The 24,169-nt window shown below is 36.1% G+C and overlaps 1 protein-coding gene across 1 annotated transcript; it reads left to right on the top strand.

Annotated features, from left to right (window-relative positions):
* The first annotated feature begins 18,232 nt into the window (after positions 1-18,232).
* LOC143628431 (transmembrane 9 superfamily member 2-like) lies at positions 18,233-23,275 on the top strand. Its single transcript, XM_077098034.1, has 8 exons — positions 18,233-18,395; positions 19,172-19,212; positions 19,295-19,877; positions 19,952-20,089; positions 20,189-20,345; positions 22,183-22,667; positions 22,753-23,005; positions 23,085-23,275. Exons 1-7 carry the CDS (start codon positions 18,250-18,252, stop codon positions 22,970-22,972), a joined length of 1,770 nt encoding a protein of 589 aa, XP_076954149.1. The 5' UTR covers positions 18,233-18,249; the 3' UTR covers positions 22,973-23,005; positions 23,085-23,275.
* The last annotated feature ends 894 nt before the right edge of the window (positions 23,276-24,169 follow it).

Raw genomic sequence — 24,169 nt, 5'->3', positions numbered from 1 at the left:
CCTTATTTGGACTACCGTGTTCCACCACATCAGCGCTTGGTCTAGAAACATACTGGTAGCAAATTTGACCACGCGGTTCGGTGGACACTCACTGATATTAATTACTGATTCGGTCTTTTCTATCCATTTGACCAGCCCGCTAGGTCCTTCAATACCCTTAAACTCAATCGGTTTACATGATGTAAATTGTTTGTATGAGTACTCCTGACGTGGGGGTTCTCGGTTATTATTATTGTTATTATCGGTATTGGTCCGAGTACTATCATTATTAGTTGTGTTAACAACCGGTACAGGGTTCGGGATATTATCAGGGTGCACAACAGGTTCTGGGTTCCCAGTGACATTCATAGTTGGGCGAGTGTTATTATTATTTATGACATTATCAGTATTCACCGGGGTAGTAACACCCGGGGCTACATTAGTGTCCGGCGGAGGTGTATTAACAGTGGCCGTGGTGGTGCTCGTAGGTTGATTAACAGTATTATTAGCACGTATGCCTGCAGTGACTTGTGCTACAATTGTTGGTATCACTGCTTGTAGTTGACGAGTAATCATTGCGGCCACTTCCGCCTCAGACAAAGGGTTTGCTTTCTTCGGGGTCATTCTATAAAATAATCAATTATATAATAATCAATATCGTTTCACTATGACCAGCACAACTTTACAACATTACAATTTCACAACACACAACTATGCCAAAGAAAACACATTTGTATTAATTATAATCATTACTGTACATATGTATCCAAAATTAGCGCATAGGCTTAACCTGGTATAGGCCAGCGCTTGTATATGCATATCAAAATTTGTCACTAAGTGACATGTAGACTTAACCCGATAAGGGCCAGTGCTTGAAATAGTACTAAACCACAAACAACTCCCAAGTCAGCCCAACACGCTATAACAAAATGCTGCTTGGGATATCAAAAGACTATATACATAAGGCTATACTACTATGTCCTATCCATTCTTTGTAACATGAAGCCACAACCAAACAACAGCAGCCACTAGGGCTGCATTAACCGCTAAACATACTCCTAGTAGTATCATTGCCCGATCCTGACGCCCGTGGCTGTGAGCACTGGATCTTTGCACAATTCTGATTTCTTGCTACATGTACCACATGTGATCTTGCATATCATGTCTATGCTGGTTTAGGTTATTTATCGAATGTGATTGTTCTAAAAGCTGATCAGTCGCTAAACCCAACCATGCTGAATTGGAATGACGAGGTGGCTCGGGTACCGGGGCGGGTAAACCCCAAGTAGGAATGGGTATCTCAGTGACCTGGACGCGTGATGTTTCTCCCCTATGGTACGTAGATCGAGGTGGGGGAGAGGTGTGCTCAGGTGGACGCACTGAAATACGAGCGGTCTGACGGTTTCTAATGGTGGGTGGGGGTACTGGTGTATGCTGTACGGGTGGAGTAGGGGATCTGGGTGCTCTAATAGGTGGATGATAAGCACTAGTAGCTCCCTGTCCTACAATATTCCTAGGGGATTCCCTAGGGGGATAGGTGTCACAACGGTAACCCGATAAGTCGGGTTGACCTGAGGGTACCTCGTGGGGAATTACCGCATCTGAACCTTCTTCCATTTCCTCTGATTCCTCCCCAGTTTCCTCTTCTGGATCCTCCTCCTTCTCCTCAGACCATGTTGGTAGGGTATTAGATAAACGATCAGTAGATCTTGACATATTCCTGCACAATGGTTAGTAATAAGAATAATATCTTTCTATATTAATCATAGTAAAATACATGCAGGTATTTATACACATAAGCACAAATAATCGTTTATATACACAGATATTTATTTATTATTATATTTTATACACATATGTTGCTGTTTTTACCTATTCGATTGTTTATCGACTTCTTCTCGAATTTCCTCGTACAAACAAGTCTGTTATTACGTTCCGAACCATAATAACCCACTTGTCCATTCGCGTTCATCACGAGAATCATCAGTGTATATTATTTAATATTATTTTATTCCCAGAGTTAATCGAGCCTAAGGTTATCTTAGGGTATCCTAAGGGACATCCTAATTCTTTATAACCAATGGCTCTGATACCAACTTCTGTCACACCCCGACTAGGTAGTTGCGGAAGCGTAATACGGGAATGTAACAGATAACACTAGTATCAACAACATTGTTTATAAAGAAATTCACAAACTAATTTACATTATATTACATGGGTTGGTACTATGTTTACAAATTAGATGAGAATCACATAACCGGTTTACGAGCTTTCTATTTAATATTATATATCTGCGTCTATTCACAGCTATTCAACTCTTCTTCCTAACACCAAGCATGTAAGCAAATCATTCCACTTTTGCTTTACCTGAAAAGCATGTAAAAACGGGTCAACTACGTCTAGTTGGTGAGTTTCAAGTTTCACGAGTATCAACGAAATCAGTATACGAGTTCGTAAAGTTTACAGTGTGTATGTATATATGTATGTGTATGATGTATTATACTAAGCCACAAGTGAAACCGAAACGAGCTATAACGCATGGCCTCCACTGCCCATGCACTCCCGTTGGCATTTAACAGCCACTTTGCCCCTAGTATGTACTATGTCTAACACCATATAGCAGTATGTAAAAATATAATGACAATGTGCAACTGGGTTTACATATGTTCCGGCATACCCCTCCGGCCCTGTCAGTTGGGTTTGTCAAACCGATAGTACTATCCACAAGTCACCGGCACGAAGTTAATCACTTGTGTTTGTGGGGACTTGTCAAGTGTTAGTACTTAGATAATCCACATCATCACACGTTTTCAAGTATATAAGTATATGTAAACATGCTTTTCACCCCAAAAGTTCGTAAAACAGTTAGAAAGTGGGGGTACAGTGTTCAAGCTAAGTCGGGCTGTATAGATAATCCGAGCCTGTGTGATCGATTTAAGAGGAAGTTGGGATGATCATCTTCTCCTAATGGAATTCTCGTATAACAATAGTTATCACACAAGTATCCAAACCGCGTCGTTCGAAGCCTTGTATGGACGAAAATGTAGAACGCCGGTATGTTGGTCTGAAATTGGAAATAACCAAATGTCTGGACCCGAAATAGTCAAAGAAACCACGGATAAAGTGTTAGAAATCCGTGAGCGAATTAAGACAGCTAGAGATCGACAAAAGAGTTGTGCTGATGTTCGTCGTAAGCCATTGGAATTTCAAGTAGGCGATAAGGTGTTATTGAAAGTATCACCTTGGAAAGTTGTTGTCCGGTTTGGAAAGAAAGGAAAACTAAGTCCACGTTTTGTTGGACCCTTCAAAGTGGTTGAGCGAATCGGAATTGTAGCTTATCGCTTACGTTTGCCCGAAGAAATGAAAGGAATACACGATGTGTTCCATGTTTCCAACCTACGTAAATCTCTGGCTAAGGAAACTTTAGCTATGCCTTTAAAGATGTTGAAATCACCGAAAATCTAAAATTTGTAGAACAACCTCTACAAGTTGAAGATTTTAAAGTTAAGAATCTTAAAAGGCGAAAACTGAAGTTAGTCAAAATAAGATGGAATTCTCGAAGAGGACCAGAATTTACTTGGGAATTGGAATAATACTCACACCCATTTTAACGAAACTCGAGGACGAGATTCATTCAAAGGTGGGAAGATGTAACATCTCGAAAAATACCATATTTATTTTTGGGTTAAGATAACTTTGGAAATAAAAGGACCCAAAAAAAATTATTAATAAATAAATATGGTAAAGAAATAATATATATGGATTTTATTAAGTTAGAATAATTCATGTTAAAGAAACGTAAGAAAGAATTCCATCCCACATGGAAAGGAGGAAGAAAATGGAATTTCTTTCTATGGGTATAAATAAGGAAGATAAATTCCATCCCACATGGAAAGTGGGATAAATTTGGAAGTTCTTTATAAGAGATGGAGTTTTCATAGTAATATTCTTTTATGCATAGCTTGCACCAAGTGGTCCTAGCGGAGGGTGCGAAGCACCCGACGCGCACGGGCACGGGATTGGGCTCGGGCTCGGATGAGGACGGGGATGATGGCGACGGCGAAGGCGACGGGCGTTGGGCGCAATGTGGCGCTTTGATGGCGCACTTCGCACGCTCGCATCGCCGTGATCCGCTTGAGAGAGCCTCCTTATTGTTTTTAGAAAGTGGAAACAAGGACAGGGAGTGACAATATATAAAAGTACAATGACTAAAGTGAAAATTCTTGGTTTCAAGACCCATCGCGATACGCGATGGATCAACGAAATAACTCATCACGACACGCGATGGTTACATCACATTGTCCCAGGATGGGCGGTGTCGCGATACGCGGTCACCCAATCTTTTGGGTCATCGCGATGACCAGGCGAAGTAATATTGACACGTGTCCAGCCACGTTGTGCCACGTGTCAACACATGGAAGGTCTACTAGGTGACAAATCAAGCCTAGTGGGCAGCGTCGTGATACGCGTTGGCCGAACCCAAAGTTCCATCGCGATACGCGATGGAATATTATATTCAGTGGCGGTTAACAGATGCATCGCGATACGCGATGGATCCATTTTTGACGCATCGCGTATCGTGATGGGTCACAATCTCAGCCCTATAAATAGGGGTGTCAGGATCTGCTTTAGGCATCCCAAAATCCCACTCCACTATCACTTGTCTCGATAATCGTGCCTCGACCCCCACGTTCTGACGATCCGTTCTCGAAGTACGTGCAAGTGTTGAAGCTTTGTTTCTATATATTCTCATTTACCCGCCGACAAGTAGAAGTGATGCCCGTGTCAAGCTTAGGCATTTCTTATAAGCTAGCCATACAAGGTAGGGGTACTACCCGATTATTTTATTATAAATGGCTTAGACCCTAGTCGGGGGTATAGTCTATACCTTGATAAGATAAAAAGGTAAAATATAGTTTTATAAGATAAGGGTATTAATAAAATATTATTTCTTTATAATTTGTAACATCCTAAAATCAATAAATAATATTTTATAAATTATCTCTTATGATGGACAAGTTTACTTAAGATGGTAAATAAAATAATAATAGGGGAAAGATAAGTAGGCTAGATTAGATGGAATTAAACATGGACTAAAAAGGAAAGATGGGCCTTAGGTCCATGGGCTTAAGGGAGTATAAATACCCCTTAAACCCTAAATCTTTCCATTTCTATCCATCTTATCCATCTTATTCTCCCTACACCTCCATAACACACACACAACTTTTCCTTTTCGGTCGCAAGAGAGAGAAGTGAGATCCAAGATCAAACGAGCCAAGATCTTCGATCTATCCTCATATTCAAGCTAGTTACAAGATCCAAGCTCGTAACCAAGCTAGCCGCGACCTAGCAAACGATTAAAGGTATGTGCTTGATCTTAAAGCTTATGTTTTTATGAACAAATGATCATGAAATTTAAACATAGAATGAATCGGGTCTAGTTAATTCATAAAGTAGCAAACTTGATGCTTAAAATGGACGAAATGGACTTATGGTTAGATACGGCTCGTTAAAGAAAACCCTAGATCTAGTAAAGAACATTCTATGGTTAAAGGTTTAGGCTTTATGCCTTAAAAAGGATAGATCTTGATGAGGTAATGATAATAGGTGTATAACGGTTATGGAAAATAGAAAAGGTGGTTAAAAGTTATAATACGGACCAGTCAACAGTTACCCGAACATGGAAACGAGAAGAAAAGATAGAAAGATTTGACCTGAGGGTTCTCGGTCAAAAACCTGAGTTCTCGGTCAACAGTCAATCAACAAGGGATCTCGGTCCACGAGGGTTCTCAGCCAATGAGAATTCTCGGTGACCTGATTTCTCGGTGACTAGAGTTCTCGGTGACCAAGGGTTCTCGGTCAAGGCAAGGTTCTCGGTCCCAAGAGTTTGGTCATGTGTTTTCTGCTGAGTTCTCAGCCAAGAGTTCTCGGCTGATCTGTTATGTTCTGGGCGATGGGCCTGGTCTCAACTGGGCCAGATACCATTTAAAACAGATGGGCTTGATCTAACTAAGCCCATTTATAATGAGCTAGCCCATTCGTATAAGTTAAACAAATAATCCCAACTTAGAAAATAATTTAAAATGTTAATGGAATATGTGTAAAGACAGTTAACCCCAGCCAGGGGCTCTGCCCCTTGGACCCCGCTAGGGGCTGCCGCCCCTAGAACCCTGCTGCCCCCGGACCCCCGTTCGTTGAAGGAAATGATTAAACTAGAAGCACGATATGGGAAGTGATAGTTAAATTGATACGTGTAATTGTTATACAGTTAGTCGTGCACAACTCAAGAAAGGGATAACCATAAACGGTGAACGTAACCGCATTCAGGTGAGTTTCTAGCCCCATTTCCTTGCTATGTTTTCGGGCCTGTGTGCATACTCGATGTGATAGTTAATACACTTACTTTAAATGGTAAGTGTATGCCATGTATGATTTATGTGATAGATATTATGTTATGTATGTGAACGAAAGCTTGTCGGTACGTGAACGATCTTCGGATATTGCACGTATTGACAAGGGAGGTATGAATATGAAAAATGAATGTGTATGATATATATATATATATATGTACAACACATGAGTATGTATAATAATTAAAGAAAGTATATGTATGTTATGAGTATGAAAAGTCAGTATGTACGAAGATGAAGAAGTAAGGGATCAGACCCTAATAATATCTGAGACAGAGAAGAAAGGGATCAGACCCTAATAATATCTGAGATAGAGAAGTAAAAAGGGATCAGACCCTAATAATATCTGAGATAGAGAAGAAAGGGATCAGACCCTAATAATATCCTAGATAGAGAAGTAAAATTAGATCAGACCCTAATAATATCTGAGATAGACAAGAAAGGGATCATACCCTAATAATATCTGAGATAGACAAAGGAAATAGGGATCAGACCCTAATAATATCTGAGATAGAATGGATAGTAAATATAAAGTATGAAAGTAATAAAGTATGTACGAATGTATGAAAGTATGAAATGAAAGTAAATTAGTGAAATAATTATTATGTATCTTCGGATGAATGATTGAAGGTAAGTGTATGTATTGTATGATGAATGATTAACTAGAACTCACTCAGCGTATCTGACTTTTAGTATGCACACAAGTGAGTAGGATGCGACAGCTGGCGTGAGCGGGACACATGGCAGAAGAATAAGAGCCTGGCATCTGAAGACCTACTATGCTTTGATTTTGGAAAGACAAAGTGAATGTTTTAAGACATGTTATGAATTTATTATGCAACGTTTATGAAATTTTTATATTCCGCGTATGTTTTTATTAACTCTGATAAATAGAACTATGTTGATGAGTAAATCCAACGTCCAAATGTGAGGTACCGGTAACGGGGCCTTACATGATTATAAGGATTTTATAATGTTTCCTAGCAAAGAAAGAAGAAACTTGATATATACGTTTCTTCATGAAGAAGAAACGTAATGTTTTATGAAATGTTTTGGACTAGAGGTCCAAGTATAAAGAAATAATTATCAAGGTAATGATTATGTAAATAGACTAAAGATCTAAAGCTAGATCGTTGATTTAGTATTTATACTTGGTTATTCTCGTACTATAGGGTCGAGGTAACTTCAAAACAAAATCAGTGAGAGTGTTGATCAAAACAAAGGTGAATACGTCTAAACTCTTTACAGGCGTGAATACGCTCATAACTTTAAAACTCTTTAATCGAGTCATTTACCCAGAAACCAAAGTTTACATGGGATAATGTATCCCTAAAACTTTAGTATCTGCTGGCAATTGGGCTAGTTATACTTGTGTTTGGATCCTTACATATGTGGGCAAAAGGTAGGCATACCCCACCACGCGTTGAACCAAGTCCCCGTCTCTTGAGCCAGTCTATAGGACTGTGAGGGCTGGACTAATGTGATATAATTGGTACTCCGGTCTAGAGGGCCGCTGATTGTTTTGAGTATGAACTAAAGGCTTTCTTAAATGTTTCAGTGTCGGCATGTTCACCAGCATGTGTTACTGACGTATTTTATAAACGGTTTTATAGGTAATCAAGAGTAGACGTTTGGAGTTGGAGTTTAGCCGTTAGACAATCTGATGGCTCATGAAGTTTTAATATTAAAATATTGTAGATTATGGTTTTTAACTTCAACTCTTTTGTAACAAACTAACGGGTGTTTATTCCCGTCTTTTGGAATATATTAATATTTTAATCATAACTTCCGCTTTACAACCTTAAACTCTGATATATTACAAAACAGGTACCAACTATTGGTCACACGCCTAGGCCTAAGTTGGGTGTGACAATAAGAGCAACGGAGATAACCATTCGTTAGTCGTGGACCATTATAAACAAATACATTTTTAGCTGGGACTGTCACCATTCAAGTGTGAAGTTGAGACTATTATTTGCTAATTGGGCATAGTTGATATTATTTAAAACCAATATTCTGATATTATTTAAAACCAATATTCCATAAAAAAATTTTATCATTGGGAAATCTAGTGAGTACATTCATTTGTAAACGACACATTTTTACAGTACAACATTAAGATGTTTTTACATTTGTCTGCTTACAAATTACTGAAGGGTATTTGTCACTCAAACATATCTGTGATTGGGGTTATATACTTATTGGCTAACTATTCGTCCAATAAGTAACTATATTTGAGTATTGTATACAAAACCCGACATACAAGTAGTAATTATTATGTAAGTCCAAAAGACTTAATCATTGTAATGTAATAAAAACAGTTGGAAAACATTTCAAAATTTTTAAACCCTGTCATGAGTTGTACATGTTTAAAAATCTCAATGACAGTGTTGGAAAAATTTAGTATCTCACAATAGTGTGAGTTGTACATAAACTCGAATGTCTCACCTTACAGGTTTACAAATTATGAGTTTCCTACTGTTAAGCACATATTTTAATACAATATAGTATGTATTAGTATACACTGAAAAGCTTTAACGATAATTACGAGATTGAAAACTTTACACGATGGTACAAAATCTCACCTTGTCAAGGCCGAGATTTGTCACTCGTGTAGAGAAGTTTCAATTGATCGGACACGATACAGTTATGGCGATTTAGGGTATAATATACCATTATGTAAAAAGAGAGCAAGAGAGTGTTGTGAAATTTGTGTGTTCTGGACCAACCTCAATCGCCCTTATTTATAGCTGATATAAGATTTGGTCGCATATCGCGACAACCCTTAGGAAAATCTAATCGCGTATCGCGAGCCGCCTATAGGGTTGCTGAGTCAGCCCTAGCTATGCCATGTGGCAGGCTACGTGTCACAGTCCCTTTATCAGCACGTTGCGTATCGCGACAGGTATCTGTTGACCTATCACGTAGCGTGACAAAATTGACTCACCGCTCGGCTTGACACTTGTTATGAACTGGTCCCACTCCACTAAAATACTAAGGCGGCTCACGGTGATGCGAAGTACAAAGTGCCACATTGTGCCAATAAAATACTAAGGCGGTCATCAAGGCTCACGATGATGCGGAGTGCAAAGTGGCACTAAAATACTAAGGCGACCATCAAAGCGTCACATTGCGCCCATCGCAATTCGTCCGATCCCGTGCGCGTCAGCACCCTTGCTAATGCCACCAAGTGTGTCTTGTCATACATCAGTATAATCTTGTAAGCTCTTCTCCTTATAAGGGAGCTCACAAGTTTATTATTCTATCAACTCGGGACAAGCCATTTTCCATTTCGCCAATGTAGGATAAACTCATTTCCCTGTAGCTCATATTCTCAATTACACATTTTAGAGTATTGACGTTGCATTCATCTCTAGTCTTTGGATTCATTAATAATTTGTTTAATTAAGAATGCACTTTGGGTTGTTACATAAACTAAATTATATTCTCACTTACAAATACAGATATTTGTGTGTGCCTACATATGTGTGCATCATTATTGGTGCAATTGCGTTAATAACCGGTAAAAAAATGGCAATAATAACAAGGGGTAAATATAAAAGACATTTTTTAAGGAGGGCACAATACAGGTCGGTTTAAAATAGGTCACACAAAAAATGATGATATTAAATATCTAAAAATGACCCTGTCCTTTTAATCAATTGTTTCTCTTTATTTTTATTTAATCTAAAGTGATGGTTAGTAAAGTTCTTATTGTTGAACGAACTGTGGATGACGGTCTAAGTAATTAAAATCTACTATTATAATAAATAAAAATTATTGTTGTACCACATATCACCTAATTTTTCTCTTTTTATACCAAGTGACATCATTATTGTTCAACATTGAAAGTCAAAACTAAATAATTTAAACAATTAATAAATATATTAAACATACATATTAATCATTTATCTATGATTTTATAGTTATAAATAAAGTTAGAATAAAAGAATGTATGTAGACTTATTTTAGTGTGTGTAAGTTCTTGTTGTATGTTTTTAATTTATTAGTGACCAGTTCAGAAGGTGTCACTATTTTTCTTTACTTTGAGCAATACGAAAATGGTTCATATCACATGATTATTTTTTTTACTTTTAATTCTATATAATAAATTTTTTTTTATATATTGATAACTTTTGCTAAAGTGACATATTTCAACACTCAAGAAGAATAATTGATTGATGGTTGTGCATATCAGTACTCTTTCTTTTATATCTAATAATTATGTGAATTTTTTACGTCATGTGTTAAATGATAGTAAAATCCGTTGTGCTTATTATACTTCATTTGCAGGTCAAGGTATTATAAAAACTTGCATCAACTAGATATAAAAATAGAGTCGTTTTGATCCCCATAATATAGTGGTACCATAGTGAGTTTTTGTTTATATCAATTTATATCCATGAAACAAAATTCGTACATTCCTAGATAACTATCATTGTGTTGTCTATTACAGGAACAACACTAATTATTTTTTTTATTTCAAATATTGCAATTTGAGACCATAAAGTATTGTATATTAGAAATTATAGGAAAATGGTTGTAATTATGGGTGTTGCAAATCGATTATATACAAAATCATTGTAAGATCATGAGCAGGGCGTTTGAAATAATAATTTGTTTCTTTTAAGTTGGTTGTTTAATAATATGATTTATTTGTGTTTTATCTTTTATACAAGAATCTCGAAATTGTTTGATATAAGGGAGGAATGATGATTTGGTTTTGTACTCTGATTTATGTATTGGGTCACAACAAGTTCCACTCGAAACATACCCACTTTTAGTTTTACTTGTAACATTTTGGGCAAATTCAACATGTATTCTACCCTTTAAGTAAACAGGTCAAACTTGCTACTTGTGTTCTCTTATAGATGGCAAAATGGACGGGTCGTGTTAGTCGGCGCAATGCATAATAACCGATTTGGTCAGTACACGTTTTTTTTACTTTTATACACAAATATAAAACTCACTATAATTGTTAAGTTTCTTGTATATTGTTGGAGCTGAGTAAAATGTGTCAAGATCATCTAAAGTTATAACTTTAGTAAGAAGGCATGTTTGAAACTAAAAAAAATTGTTATAAAATGCCTATAACTTTATTTGTATTAAACTTTCTTTGCCGATATAACCATATATGCAGTTGTCCTTACTTATAATTTTATAACATAAGACATGAATTAGAAAAAAAGAATGAAGTAAGCCACGCAAGTTTATTTTTTATTGGTTATAGATGGTTAATAATTAATATCATTAAACATCCGGTTTGAATACTTTGGTAAAAAAAATTCTAACAATAGAAACTACTGCAGTTGTTAGTTGAGTAGAAAGATATGTTGAGACTAAACGTACCACCTCCTTCTCTACTTGTCATACCCTCTCCCCTATCCTTTCATTCTTTTAACAATTTTATTTGTCATAATACTCCTCTATAACATTTTTTTTTACATTTTATAATTTTCTTTTAAAATATCAAACCAAAAACTATAAAGTTTTTATTTTTATATTTATTTTTTTTATATGTCACACTTTTTGTGCTTATTTTTCTTGATCATAATTATAATATTTTGTTATTATGAGTGTCCATGTATGTATGTGTGTGTGTGTGTGTGTGTATATATATTGATATATGTTGGCTATATTCATGTAAATTAAAAAGCTACATTAGAAAACTTTTATAATATGAATTTTGTTTTAAAAAAATGCAAACTATCTATAAAAACTATTAAAAAAGAAACTACCTCGACGTGACATGAGCATGAAGAGAATTCAAGAGTCAGTTTTCTTTTTATAAAGAAATTAAACAATCATAGATAAAAAAAATAATAATAAAAAATGTTTATTATTAATAAGAAAAGGTGATATTTTATTATTTAAAAAAATCATTTCTAAAATATTAAAAACAATATTAATAATAAAAAATAACAAAAAAACACAAAGAAACAAAAAATAGTTTGAATTGTATTAATGAAAATTTAAGGAAGGGGGTATATTTAATAAAATGGAGAGGGGTGAGGTACGTTTAGCAGCACCTTTATTGCAATATAAAGAGCAGAATTATACAATAAGATAATGAATGAGATTTAAATTTTCAAACCCGTGTAATACACGAGTTTCTAACCTAGTCTTAATTATAAACATATAAGATAGTAGAAAGAAATTGTTAAAATTGACTCAATCGTGAAAAAAATAGATTTAGTTAAATAAGGTTCTAACATGTATTACACGTGACATCCCCCATGGGGAGAGGAGTCGAGGGACGGTGGGCACATGTCCATCCTAAGAACCAGGTAAATCCATCTATAATAACAATCATATGCAATAAAATCTCATCCAAAACAAAACTATTGGTAGGGTCTAGTGTAACATCCTGAAATTCTATGAATAATATTAAATATTATTTACGTTGAAAGAATTAAATTGAGTTAATAGAAAAATAATTATATAATAATAATGATAAAATGATGGTAGGCTAAAATAGATGGAATCAAATCTTGGACTTTGAATGAAAGATAAGCCTAAGGTTCATGGGCTTAAGAAGTATAAATATCCTTTAAACCTTAAATCCTTTCTATCTCCATCATTCTACACATTAGCCTACACCATCAAAAACACACATTTAAGCCAAACACTCTTTACACTATTATAATCAAGGATCCAAGAGCAACCGAAGGTAAGAAATCATTTATCTCAGTTGACCCAACATTATATAACCCAACACCGCAACCCTGGGATGCCAAACGAGTCGTTTGGATCTAGATCTAGTTTTTATCGGATGTTTAATCCATAAAAAAAAGAGATTAAGGGTCACTTTAGCTTGGATCTGGACACCCCAAAGCTACATGGACCATAAACGATCAAAATTCGACCAACCGCGGTGGTTAACGGCGGCTTACGGTGCCGGAATCGCTGAAAAACCCTAAAAACACGTTAAGGATGCACATATCCGGCGGATAAGTGAGGAGCGTATATGTATATACATATACGTCGTATATGCGTATATGTATATACATATATTACGGATATGTAGGTTTGACATATACTACGGATATGTAAAGAAACATATACGGGGGTTTGAACTTCAATTTTCTGATGAGGTTTTTGGTAAAGACTTATTAATAAAAATAATTTTTTTTTCAAGCTTACTTGGCAGCTTAACCACAGCCACAGGCTGCCGCCCCCAAAACCCCACTGCTAGAAGCGCTGCCCCCGGACACCCGTTAGTTAGGGATGTCATTAACCTAGAAATATGATGTTATTATGTAAGGCCCCGTTACTGGTAGCCCTACTTTCGTGTTGGATTTACTCATAAACGCAGTTCTAAATATCAGAGTTAATTAAAACATTCGCGGAATATAAAAGCTTTCATAAAACATTTCATAACAAAACACATCTTGTCTTAAAACATCATTTTGTCTTTCAAAATAAACAAACATTAAACTTAAACGTCTTGAGTCTTCCGATGCCAGCCTCTTATTCAGTACCACGTGTCTCCTCAAGCGAGCTGCCTCATCCTACTCACCTGCGTGCATACTAAAAGTCAGCTACGCTGAGTGAGTTCTAGTTAATCATACACTATACAATACACATAAACTTATATTCTTTCATTCATACTTTCATACTTTCTTTTGTATTAACTTACTTTCATATCTTACGTTATAAAGAGCATTACGCCCTACATTCCTCGAGTATTATTAGGGCTTGGTACCCTCCTTCCTCGAGTATTATTAGGGCTCGGTACCCTCCTTCCTCGAGTATTATTAGGGCTCGGTACCCTCTTTCCTCGAGTATTATTAGGGCTCGGTACCCTCTTTCCTCGAATATTAGTAGGGTTCGGTTCCCTAGTTCTCGAATATTAGTAGGGTTCGATTCCCTCTTCGTTACCATACAACCATACATCATACCTCGAGTATTATTAGGGCCCGGTACCCTCTTCGTAACCATACAACCATCCTTTCCTTCTTTTATTAACTTTATCACATTCATACACATAAGCATACATATCATACTTACCTTATACTTAGCGTTACAACCTGACAGTACGTGCAATATCCGAAGATCGTTCACGTACCGTCAAGCCATCATTCATACATATCACATTATTCACATAAGGCATACACTTATCTCTTAGGATAAGCGTATTAACAAACAAATCGAGTATGCGCACAGCCCCGAAAACATAACACATAAATGGGGCTAGAAACTCACCTGAATCCTGTTACGCTCTCCGTTAATAGTTATTCCCTTCTTGAGCTGTGCACGGCTAACTGTATAATATTTACACGTATCAAATAACTACTACTACTCATGTTGTATTTCTATCTTTATATGACCCACAACGAACGGGGGTCCGGGGGCAGCGCCCCTGGCAGCGGGGTCTAGGGGCGGCAGCCCCTAGCAGGGTCTAAGGGGCAGAGCCCCTGGCTGGGGTCGAGCTGCCAGGTCAGCTTGGAAAAATTTTATTTGCATTAACTATCTTAACACATTTTTCATTAGGTTTTTAATTTATTTTCTAAGCGAACTTAACTTTAGGCGAAGTTAAACCTTAAGCGAACTTAGCTTTAGGCGAAGTTATCAGTTAGGCGAACTTGGCCTTAGGCGAAGTTGTCAATTAGGCGAACTTGGCCTTAGGCGAAGTTATCAATTAGACGAACTTGGCCGTAGGCGAAGTTATCAATTAGGCGAACTTGGCCTTAGGCGAAGTTAAGCTTTGAAGGCGAAGTTAAGCTTTGAAGGCGAAGTTATCAGTTTCCAGGCGAAGTTGCCCAGTTCAGCTACGGGTTTGGTTTTTATCAAGCATTTTGGCGATTTTAATACCCTTGTTATGGTTCGACATCACCCACTAACGTTCCCTAACCATTTTTGGTCGTATATATATCCCGTATATACTATAAAGCTTGGATCTTTAAGCTTAAGGACATTCAAAAGGCTAAACGTTCAATAAAACGTAAACTTTAAAGGTCAAGAACATACCTTTTATACGTTCGGTGTGGTCGCGGTTTGCTTGGTTATCTCGTATATAGAAGATCTAATAATGGTTGGCTCGATTTTGGTCTTGGACGTCTCTCTCTCTCTCTCGGCCGAAATATGGTGTGTGTGTGTGTTTGGAGCGTGTTAGAGAATAAGATGTAAATGAAATGAGGGTTTAGGGTTTTAGCTTGGTTTAGGGGATATTTATATCCCTTAAAGCCCATGGACCTAAGGCCCATTCTCATTTAACCCATCTCAATTAATCTAAGTCCATGATCCGTTCTTTACTCGATATTAATTAATTAATAACGCGAAATCACTAAACGTAACTTTCTTTATTCAACATTATAAATTTTAGGATGTTACATATTAGGATTAGTTAAGTGGTGCTTATTAATTGTTATACAGTTAGTCGTGCCCAACTGAGAAGAGTTATGGCCCTAAACTCTTAAAGAAACATGACACATGTGAGTTTCTAGCCCCTTTCTTTGTTTATGTTTTCAGGGTTGTATGCATACTCCTATGTGTTTAGTTAATACCCTTACCTTAAGTGGTAAGTGAATGCTATATGATGTTTATGAATGATATAGAGGAAGAGTTAAGAGTATCTACGTAGATGTATGGTTGTATGCTTAAAGGGTTGCAGACGCCAATAATATCTGTGAAGGTTAAAGGGTTGCATACCCTAATAATATCTGTGAAGGTTAAAGGGTTGCAGACCCTAATAATATATGTGAATGTTATAGGGCGAAATGCTCTTAAAAACATATGTATGTAATGATGGAAGTATGAAATAAAAAAGGAATGTATGTATGTATGTAAAAAAGGTAAACATGTAATTATGTATCTCCGGATACATATGTATGTAAGTATATATGTAAATGTAATGTATGTTGTCTGATTAACTAGAACTCACTCAGCGTAGTGACTTTTAGTATGCACGCAGGTAAATAGGTTAAGGCAACTAGCTTGAATGAAGACACATAACATTGGACTGAAAATACTGGTATCTTGAGAAGAATGTTATGATGTTATACTTAATTATGTTATTTTTTTTTTATTTATATCTTTGAATATAATACTTTTTTTTAATAAATTTCAAACATACAATCAATACGTGTTTATTTTTGTCGGCATTCCATTGTAAGAATATTGGTGCGCATGTTATAAACTTATGTCCAAAATGATTTTGTGTCATTTAAAAAAAATATCAATTTTGGCTCTGGGTGGACATTAAATCTTTGGTCGTTTATGAAGGTTTCAAAACACTTCCAAATAACCATGACTAACATAGTAGATTTTGTTCATATCAAAATGCCCAACAAATTGAGTTACGATCATTTTTTTAATATTTTTATTTTTTCGGGTTAACGATCAAGGACTTTGATATGTTAAAATGCGCTCGAGTTATAACAGGATGTAAGCCAAATGAGTTTAAGTCATTATAAAAAAAATTAAAGTTTCGTTCAGATTAAGACATGTAGTATGTAAAATGAGTGGGACATTAAAAAAAGACTGTCAACTTTGATTATGGTTAAAGCATGTTATAAGCATAATGAGTTCAAGTCATCTTTAAAAAAAATAGGTTTTGGTCTGTGTCATAATAATTATATGTAAAATGAATTTGAGTCATTTAAAGAAAATATCAATTTTGCCTATATGTGAACATTAAATCTTTGGTCGTGCATGAAAGTTTCAAAAGACGTCCTAAATAAGCGTGACTACCATAATAAATTTGGTTCAGGTCAAAATGCTCAGCAAAATGAGTTTCGATCATTTTTTTTAAACTACCAAACCACAAGTATAAAACTTGGTTTTTATGATTCCTATAGTAATTGTAACGTACAAAAAAGCTAAATTCAATTTTTGAAAATAACGTATCGTACCATATGTTTAAAAGGCTGTAACCACTAAAATATGTTTAAACATATTATCGTTACGTATACTAGTGTAATAAGAGCATTCCCAATCCATCCCCTAAGGGCCTATTCGTTTCAAGGATTTGTAAGGAATTCTAAGGAATGAGATTTTAAATCCCATGAATTGATATGTTCGTTTCATTAAATGAAAGAATGGGAATGAAAACTAAATCCCATCATATCCTACATTTCATGGGATTTTAAAATCCCACCTATTTGAAAGGATTGTTAAGGATTTTCTTATTAACAATAAAAACCACTCAAAAAAAATTCAAAAAAATTAATAAAAAAATCATAACTCAAAATATAAATCAAAAACGAAAAATGTAAAAAAACTAAAACGTTTCCGCCTTTGCCCTCGTTCTTAAAAAAAACCCAAGAATGAAGAAGATTCAAATTCCAATACATATTAACCAACCAAACACATGATAGGGATTCTTAAACATTCCATTCCATTCCATTCCAATTCCAATTCCAAATCCTTTAAAAAAGTCCGTGAAGCGAACGGCCCTAAATGTATGTGAGGGGAATTTGCAAATTATAGGGTGAAGTTGTGAGTGTAAATTATAGAATGGAAAAAGAAAAATGTAGTATTTTTATAAATTTGGGAAAACTTTGTTGACCTATATTTATTTTTTAATATTTATTGAATTGGTTATTAGTAGAGAGAGATAAAAATACTATAATGATAAACACAAAGACATAAAAATATTATTTAATAAAAAATATAATATTTTTTTTTAGTGTAATCATAAATATTAAAGATTGAGGACGAGTACGTGTTAAAAATGCTCAAACAAGTATAAAAGGCTCACAAAGTGAGAAGTCAAAACTAAATAGAAAAAAACGGACAAAAATAAAATAAAAATCTAAAATGACGTAAAAGCCCTTGAACAGCTCTAACGGAGTATACAAATCCCCCCAATGTTTATTTACATTACACACAATCTATCTGTCCACACCAGACACCAAAGATGTTGACGACGACGACCGTGATCCGGTGGTTTCTGGTGGCATTACTGGCGGTTGAAGTCCGATCAGGTGCTTCCGATCACAAGTACAAACCTAACGACGACGTTCCTATCTACGCCAACAAAGTCGGCCCATTTCATAACCCTAGGTATCCTCAATACACTAGATCTCTGCTACACGCCTTCAGTTTTATAGATCCTGTTGTAATTTTGCAACTCATATGTTGTTACTCGATTGATTTAAGATGAACTAGGGTTTATGTTTTCTGATTTGTTGGATCTCAGATTCAATTGTTTATTTATGTTGAAATTAGGGTTTTATATTGTCTATTTGAATGCTTAGCTTATAGAGTTGAGTCTATGTTGTAACTGAAGGTTAGTAAGCTGAAAACTGTTGAAGATCTGAAATAATACATTGATCTTGATCTAGCTTCTTTCGAGGCTGTTTTTTTTGTATTTTTGGTGAGATATATGTGTTTTAATTTTTAATTTATTTAAGTTATATGCCTGCTTATATTTTAATTCTGTCTGACACTTGTTTTTTTTTTCAAAAACTATCGCTCTTCTGTGAAACTTAGAGCTGGCAAATTGGGTACCTGTTTAGACACGATAATATTTGTCTAGCAAAAAAAGTACACTATGCAATTTTATACTTTTTTAAAACTAATTAAAATTGCCACACTCAAACCACCAAAGCCAGGTGTTAAACATGTTTGGTACTTGCATTAATCGCGTCTCTAACTTTTTAAACACGATAAGACGTGAATTGCTATCTCTAGTGAAACGTACCGTTTTTTTGATACTTTATCTATTATCTATAAATATAAAGAACATTATACATAATTTCCAGTATATTAAAATTTTATGCCTGCTTATATCTTCATTGTGTCTGATACTCATTTCTTCAATAACAATCTCTGTGCAGTGAAACGTACCGGTTTTTTGATCTTCCATTCTGTTTACCAGGTGTGTGTTTGTTGATTTATTACATATTACCTTTTATTTTTGTGATTTTACGTAAGTTATTGATCTTAATGTATTTTACCAGCTCATCTAAAGGAGAAACCAGAAGCACTTGGTGAAGTATTGAATGGAGACCGTTTAGTCAGTGCTCCATATAAGCTTGAGTTTATGGTTGAAAAGGACTCAGAAGTTGTTTGCAGGAAAAAATTAACAAAAGAGGAAGTAACTAAGTTCAGAAAGGCAGTTGCTAAGGATTATTATTTCCAAATGTACTATGATGACTTGCCTTTTTGGGGTTTTCTAGGGAAGGTTGAAAAGGACAAAAATGACCCTAGTGAGGAAAAGTATTACTTGTTTAAGCATCTTCATTTTGAGGTCCACTACAATAAAGATCGTGTGATTGAGATAAATGCTAAGGCTGATCCTACTGCTGTTGTGGATCTCACAGAAGACAAAGAAACTGGTGTGGAGTTTGTGTACACAGTGAGGTGGAAAGAAACTGATATTCCTTATGAGAGTAGAATGGAGAAATATTCACAGACTTCTTCTCAGCCACATCACCTTGAAATTCATTGGTTTTCAATTATCAACTCATGTGTCACGGTTCTTCTGTTGACTGGTTTCCTTGCCACCATTCTTATGCGAGTCCTTAAGAATGATTTTGTCAAGTAAGTTATTAGATGATTTAAACACTATTCTTTTCTTATAATGATTTCTTTTTGCTATGGTTATTTGAAAAAAGGTATGCACATGATGAAGAGGAAGCTGATGATCAAGAGGAAACTGGTTGGAAGTACATTCACGGTGATGTTTTTAGGTACCCGAAGTACAAGTCTCTTTTTGCTGCTGCACTTGGTTCTGGCACTCAGCTATTTTCCCTGTAAGTAGAATACTGGTGTATTGATTGTTTCACACTTTTCATCTTCATTTGGTTAGTTTTGAATTGTGTTAACTTTGACTACTTGTTGACTTTTTTCAGTGCACTTTTTATTTTCGGGCTTGCACTTGTTGGTGTATTTTATCCATATAATCGAGGGGCTCTGTTTACCGCACTGGTTGTCATATATGCACTTACTTCCGGGATTGCAGGCTACACTGCTGCCTCCTTTTATCATCAGCTAGAAGGAACCAACTGGGTATAGTATTAGTTACTCTACTTTTTAAGGGACAATTATATATATACCCCTGAAAGCTGAAAACTATCATATATACTCATACAAACTAAAAATGTTATGCATACTCAGCCCTTACATAGTAGTTAGAATATCATAAATACCCAATTCTTAAGAACACAATTAAATATAGACAGAATTACAAAAATTGTCCTTTATCTTTACCCCAAATTTCACTCGTGGTCCTTTATCTTTAAAATTGATGTTTTTTGTCCTTTACGTTTCAGAATCCTACAACGTTTGTCCTTTAGCCCTAACTCTGTTAAATTTCGTCGTTAAGTTGGGTCATGTGCAGCTCATGTGAGGGCATAACAGTAATATATCCCTTTTTTTAATTTTCTTTTTTACATTTAAAACAAATAAAATTAAAATATTTACTTACATATTATATTACACATAATTTAACCCCAACAAACCCACCCCACCGTCTCCCACCTCCACTACATCCAACACCACCACCGCCGGCCACCACAACTGTAGCCACCACCATCATCGACGACCACAGCAAGGAAGCTTGAACGGATGGCAACGAGGCTGGAACGGATGGCCAGGAAACTTGACAGAAGCTTTTAAGGCAAAACCTAGCGACGGGTAAGGTTCTGCCGTGCGCCGCTTTTCCGGCAAGAGCTGTGCTACTTTGGCATTTTTCAATTGATTTTTGTAACTCCTCACCTCATTTCTCTCCGTCGGCAAGTGGATCTATGGTTGGAAATGTTTCGGACGACGGAGATGGTGGCCCGGATCTAGGGCTTCTCGATTGAAACACCAGATCTGGGGTTTCACTCGGAATGCCGCAACACCATAGTGCTACACCTTCTTTATTAACGAATTTGTTGGCCAGAGAGAGAAAAGATGAAGATTGGGTTGGATTTGGTATCTAACCCGGCGGCGGTGGTGATCACTGGCGACGATGATGATGCTTTTGTAGAGATATTAAGATGGTGCCGGATTTGGTGGTGGCTATCCGGTGGTAGCCATGGTGGTGGTGGTGTTTTGTTGGAGAGAGAGAATAAATGTTGTTTGTATATTCAATGTTCATAAAATCAAAGAAATGAAGATGAATTGTGGGACTGGGTTTGTATTTTTTTTAACTTAAGCAGCTAAAATTACCAATTTACCCTCATGTGCAAGTCACATGACATGATCTAACGGAAAAAACTAACTGAGTTAGGACAAACGTTGTAGGATTCTGAAACGTAAAGGACAAAAAACATCAATTTTGAAGATAAAGGACCACGAGTGAAATTTGAGGTAAAGATAAAGGACAATTTCTGTAATTCTGTCTTAAATATATGATCATTTTAAAAACTTTAAAGTTTCATATTTTCCCATTCTTAACTTCAGTTATATTTTATTTGCCTGTTTTTATCGTATATATTTACTGTTTAACTTAATTTTTTTATTTTACTTTTGCACATATTCTTAAATTGACTGTTTATCGTTCGATTATCATGAGGTTATACCTGGTTCGATCATTATGCGATAATACCTGGTTTGGTTATCTTATTCGAGTTTGATGATCTGATTCGAACATACAAATTCGATTGTTCGATTATATGCTGTCGAGAGAACAAAAGAGGAGATACGGCGTCTTGGTTCTCGCTTGTTTATCATCGATCAAAATCCAAATAAAAGATAGGGTTTAAACAAATACAACAGAAATGAGTAGAGTAGTCATTAAGTAAAAATTCATTTAAATTGGGTATATATGATTTTTTTCTTAGTTTTAGTTGGGTATATATTAAAACTTTTTAATTTTGTAAGGGTATATATGATGTTTATTCTACTTTAAAATCGACAGGTGAGGAACTTACTATTGACTGGCTGCTTGTTTTGTGGTCCTCTCTTTCTGACTTTCTGCTTCCTGAACACGGTTGCAATTGCGTACACTGCTACCGCAGCTCTACCTTTTGGTACAATAGTGGTGATCGTATTAATATGGACATTGGTGACATCACCATTGCTAGTATTGGGTGGTATTGCTGGCAAAAACAGCAAGGCTGAATTTCAGGCACCCGTTCGCACGACAAAATACCCAAGAGAGATCCCGCCATTGCCTTGGTACCGTAAAACCATCCCTCAGATGGCCATGGCTGGTTTTCTTCCTTTCAGTGCAATCTACATTGAGCTTTATTACATCTTTGCCAGTGTGTGGGGCCACAAGATTTATACTATTTACAGTATCTTATTTATAGTCTTTATCATCCTCCTCATTGTTACTGCCTTTATTACTGTCGCATTGACTTACTTCCAACTTGCTGCTGAAGATCATGAATGGTGGTGGAGGTATGTATTATGCAATTATGTAACATTTTTAAATTTGAACTTATTGTGTCTAGTTCTTTGACTTTTATTTGTGAATTGTTTTCAGGTCTTTCTTGTGTGGGGGGTCAACTGGTGTTTTCATATTTGGGTATTGCTTGTATTATTATTATGAACGTTCTGACATGTCCGGATTCATGCAAACATCGTTTTTCTTTGGGTACATGGCTTGTATCTGCTATGGTTTCTTTCTCATGCTTGGAATGGTCGGTTTTCGGGCGGCTTTGTTCTTTGTCCGCCACATCTACCGGTCAATCAAGTGTGAATAGAAGTCTAATGTTCACTCAGTTGTGTTCACTTAGGTATGTCCCGTTACTTTATGGATCGTATGTTACATTTTACGTGTCTGATTTCTAAAAGGTAATTCTTGTTTTGTGGCAGGAGTTGCTGTTCTTGTTGCTGTGGCCCAGGGTGGAATTATTAAAGCTATGGGAACTAGTTTACTTGATGAATGTTTTGATCTGCTAGTTTGTGTTGTTTCTTTTAACGTTTAATAGGAACTAAATCATACCTAGTCAATTTTGGACATACCATTTTAATATGTAGCTTGTAATTAGATTAAAGTCTGTGTCACTTTAATTAACTTGCAACCTTTCTATTTCTCCTCTGCTCATCACAATATCATCCTCCGTAACTCTATTGTTTGGATATATGTCAGAATATGTAAGTTTTGGAAAGAGATCAGACTTGCAATCTGAACATATCGTAAGGGCTGCTTTGTAATTAATTATTTGTTGTTATTACTATTACTAATAGACGTGCACAAAAAAACCGGTTCTAGACCTGAAACGGTGTACCCGACCTGGAATCGGTTCCAGTTTGTACCCGGTGCCTAATACCCGGTTTGAGTATTTATATACCCGAAATCCGTACCCGGTTCCACATTTTATACTCTCAATCGGTTCGTACCCGACCCGGAACCGGTTCCAATTTGTACCCGGTTCCAGTTCCTACCCGGAAAAACCGGTTCCGTCGGGTTTTCTTTAAAAAGTCAACTACATGTCAAACTAGCCGTTGGAACCGGTTCTAACGGTAATATAGCCGTTGAAATCGGTTTGTAAGTGATGTTATAGCCGTTGTAACCGGTTCCAACGTAATATAGCCGTTGAAACCGGTTTGTAAGTGATGTTATAGCCGTTGGAACCGGTTTCAATGGTAATATAGCCGTTGGAACCGGTTTTTCTTGCCCAAATCTTTTATATAAACCGTTTTTCACCCTTTGTTTCACCACCAAGCTCAAAAACAATCTAATATACTTCTTGTTTACAAACCCGACCATCCGACTCAAAAATATTATGGCACACACCAAAAAACCACAAAAAATACCATCAAAAATGCCAACGACAAGGCTAACAAGGACGTTTTTATTGAACCGGTTCGTGCGATAGATGACCCACTAGTTCTTGCGGTCGTCGACCATAACCGCAACAAAGAAGTTTGGAAGAATTGGGATTTGGTTGTGAATG

The sequence above is a fragment of the Bidens hawaiensis genome, unplaced genomic scaffold, assembly GCF_021521415.1.
Source record: "Bidens hawaiensis isolate Kalapana, Puna unplaced genomic scaffold, B.hawaiensis_p1.1 tig00004973_1, whole genome shotgun sequence".
Lineage (NCBI taxonomy): Eukaryota > Viridiplantae > Streptophyta > Magnoliopsida > Asterales > Asteraceae > Bidens > Bidens hawaiensis.
The sequence above is the reverse complement of the archived record's forward strand: the minus strand, read 5'-3'. Positions and strand labels throughout refer to the sequence as shown.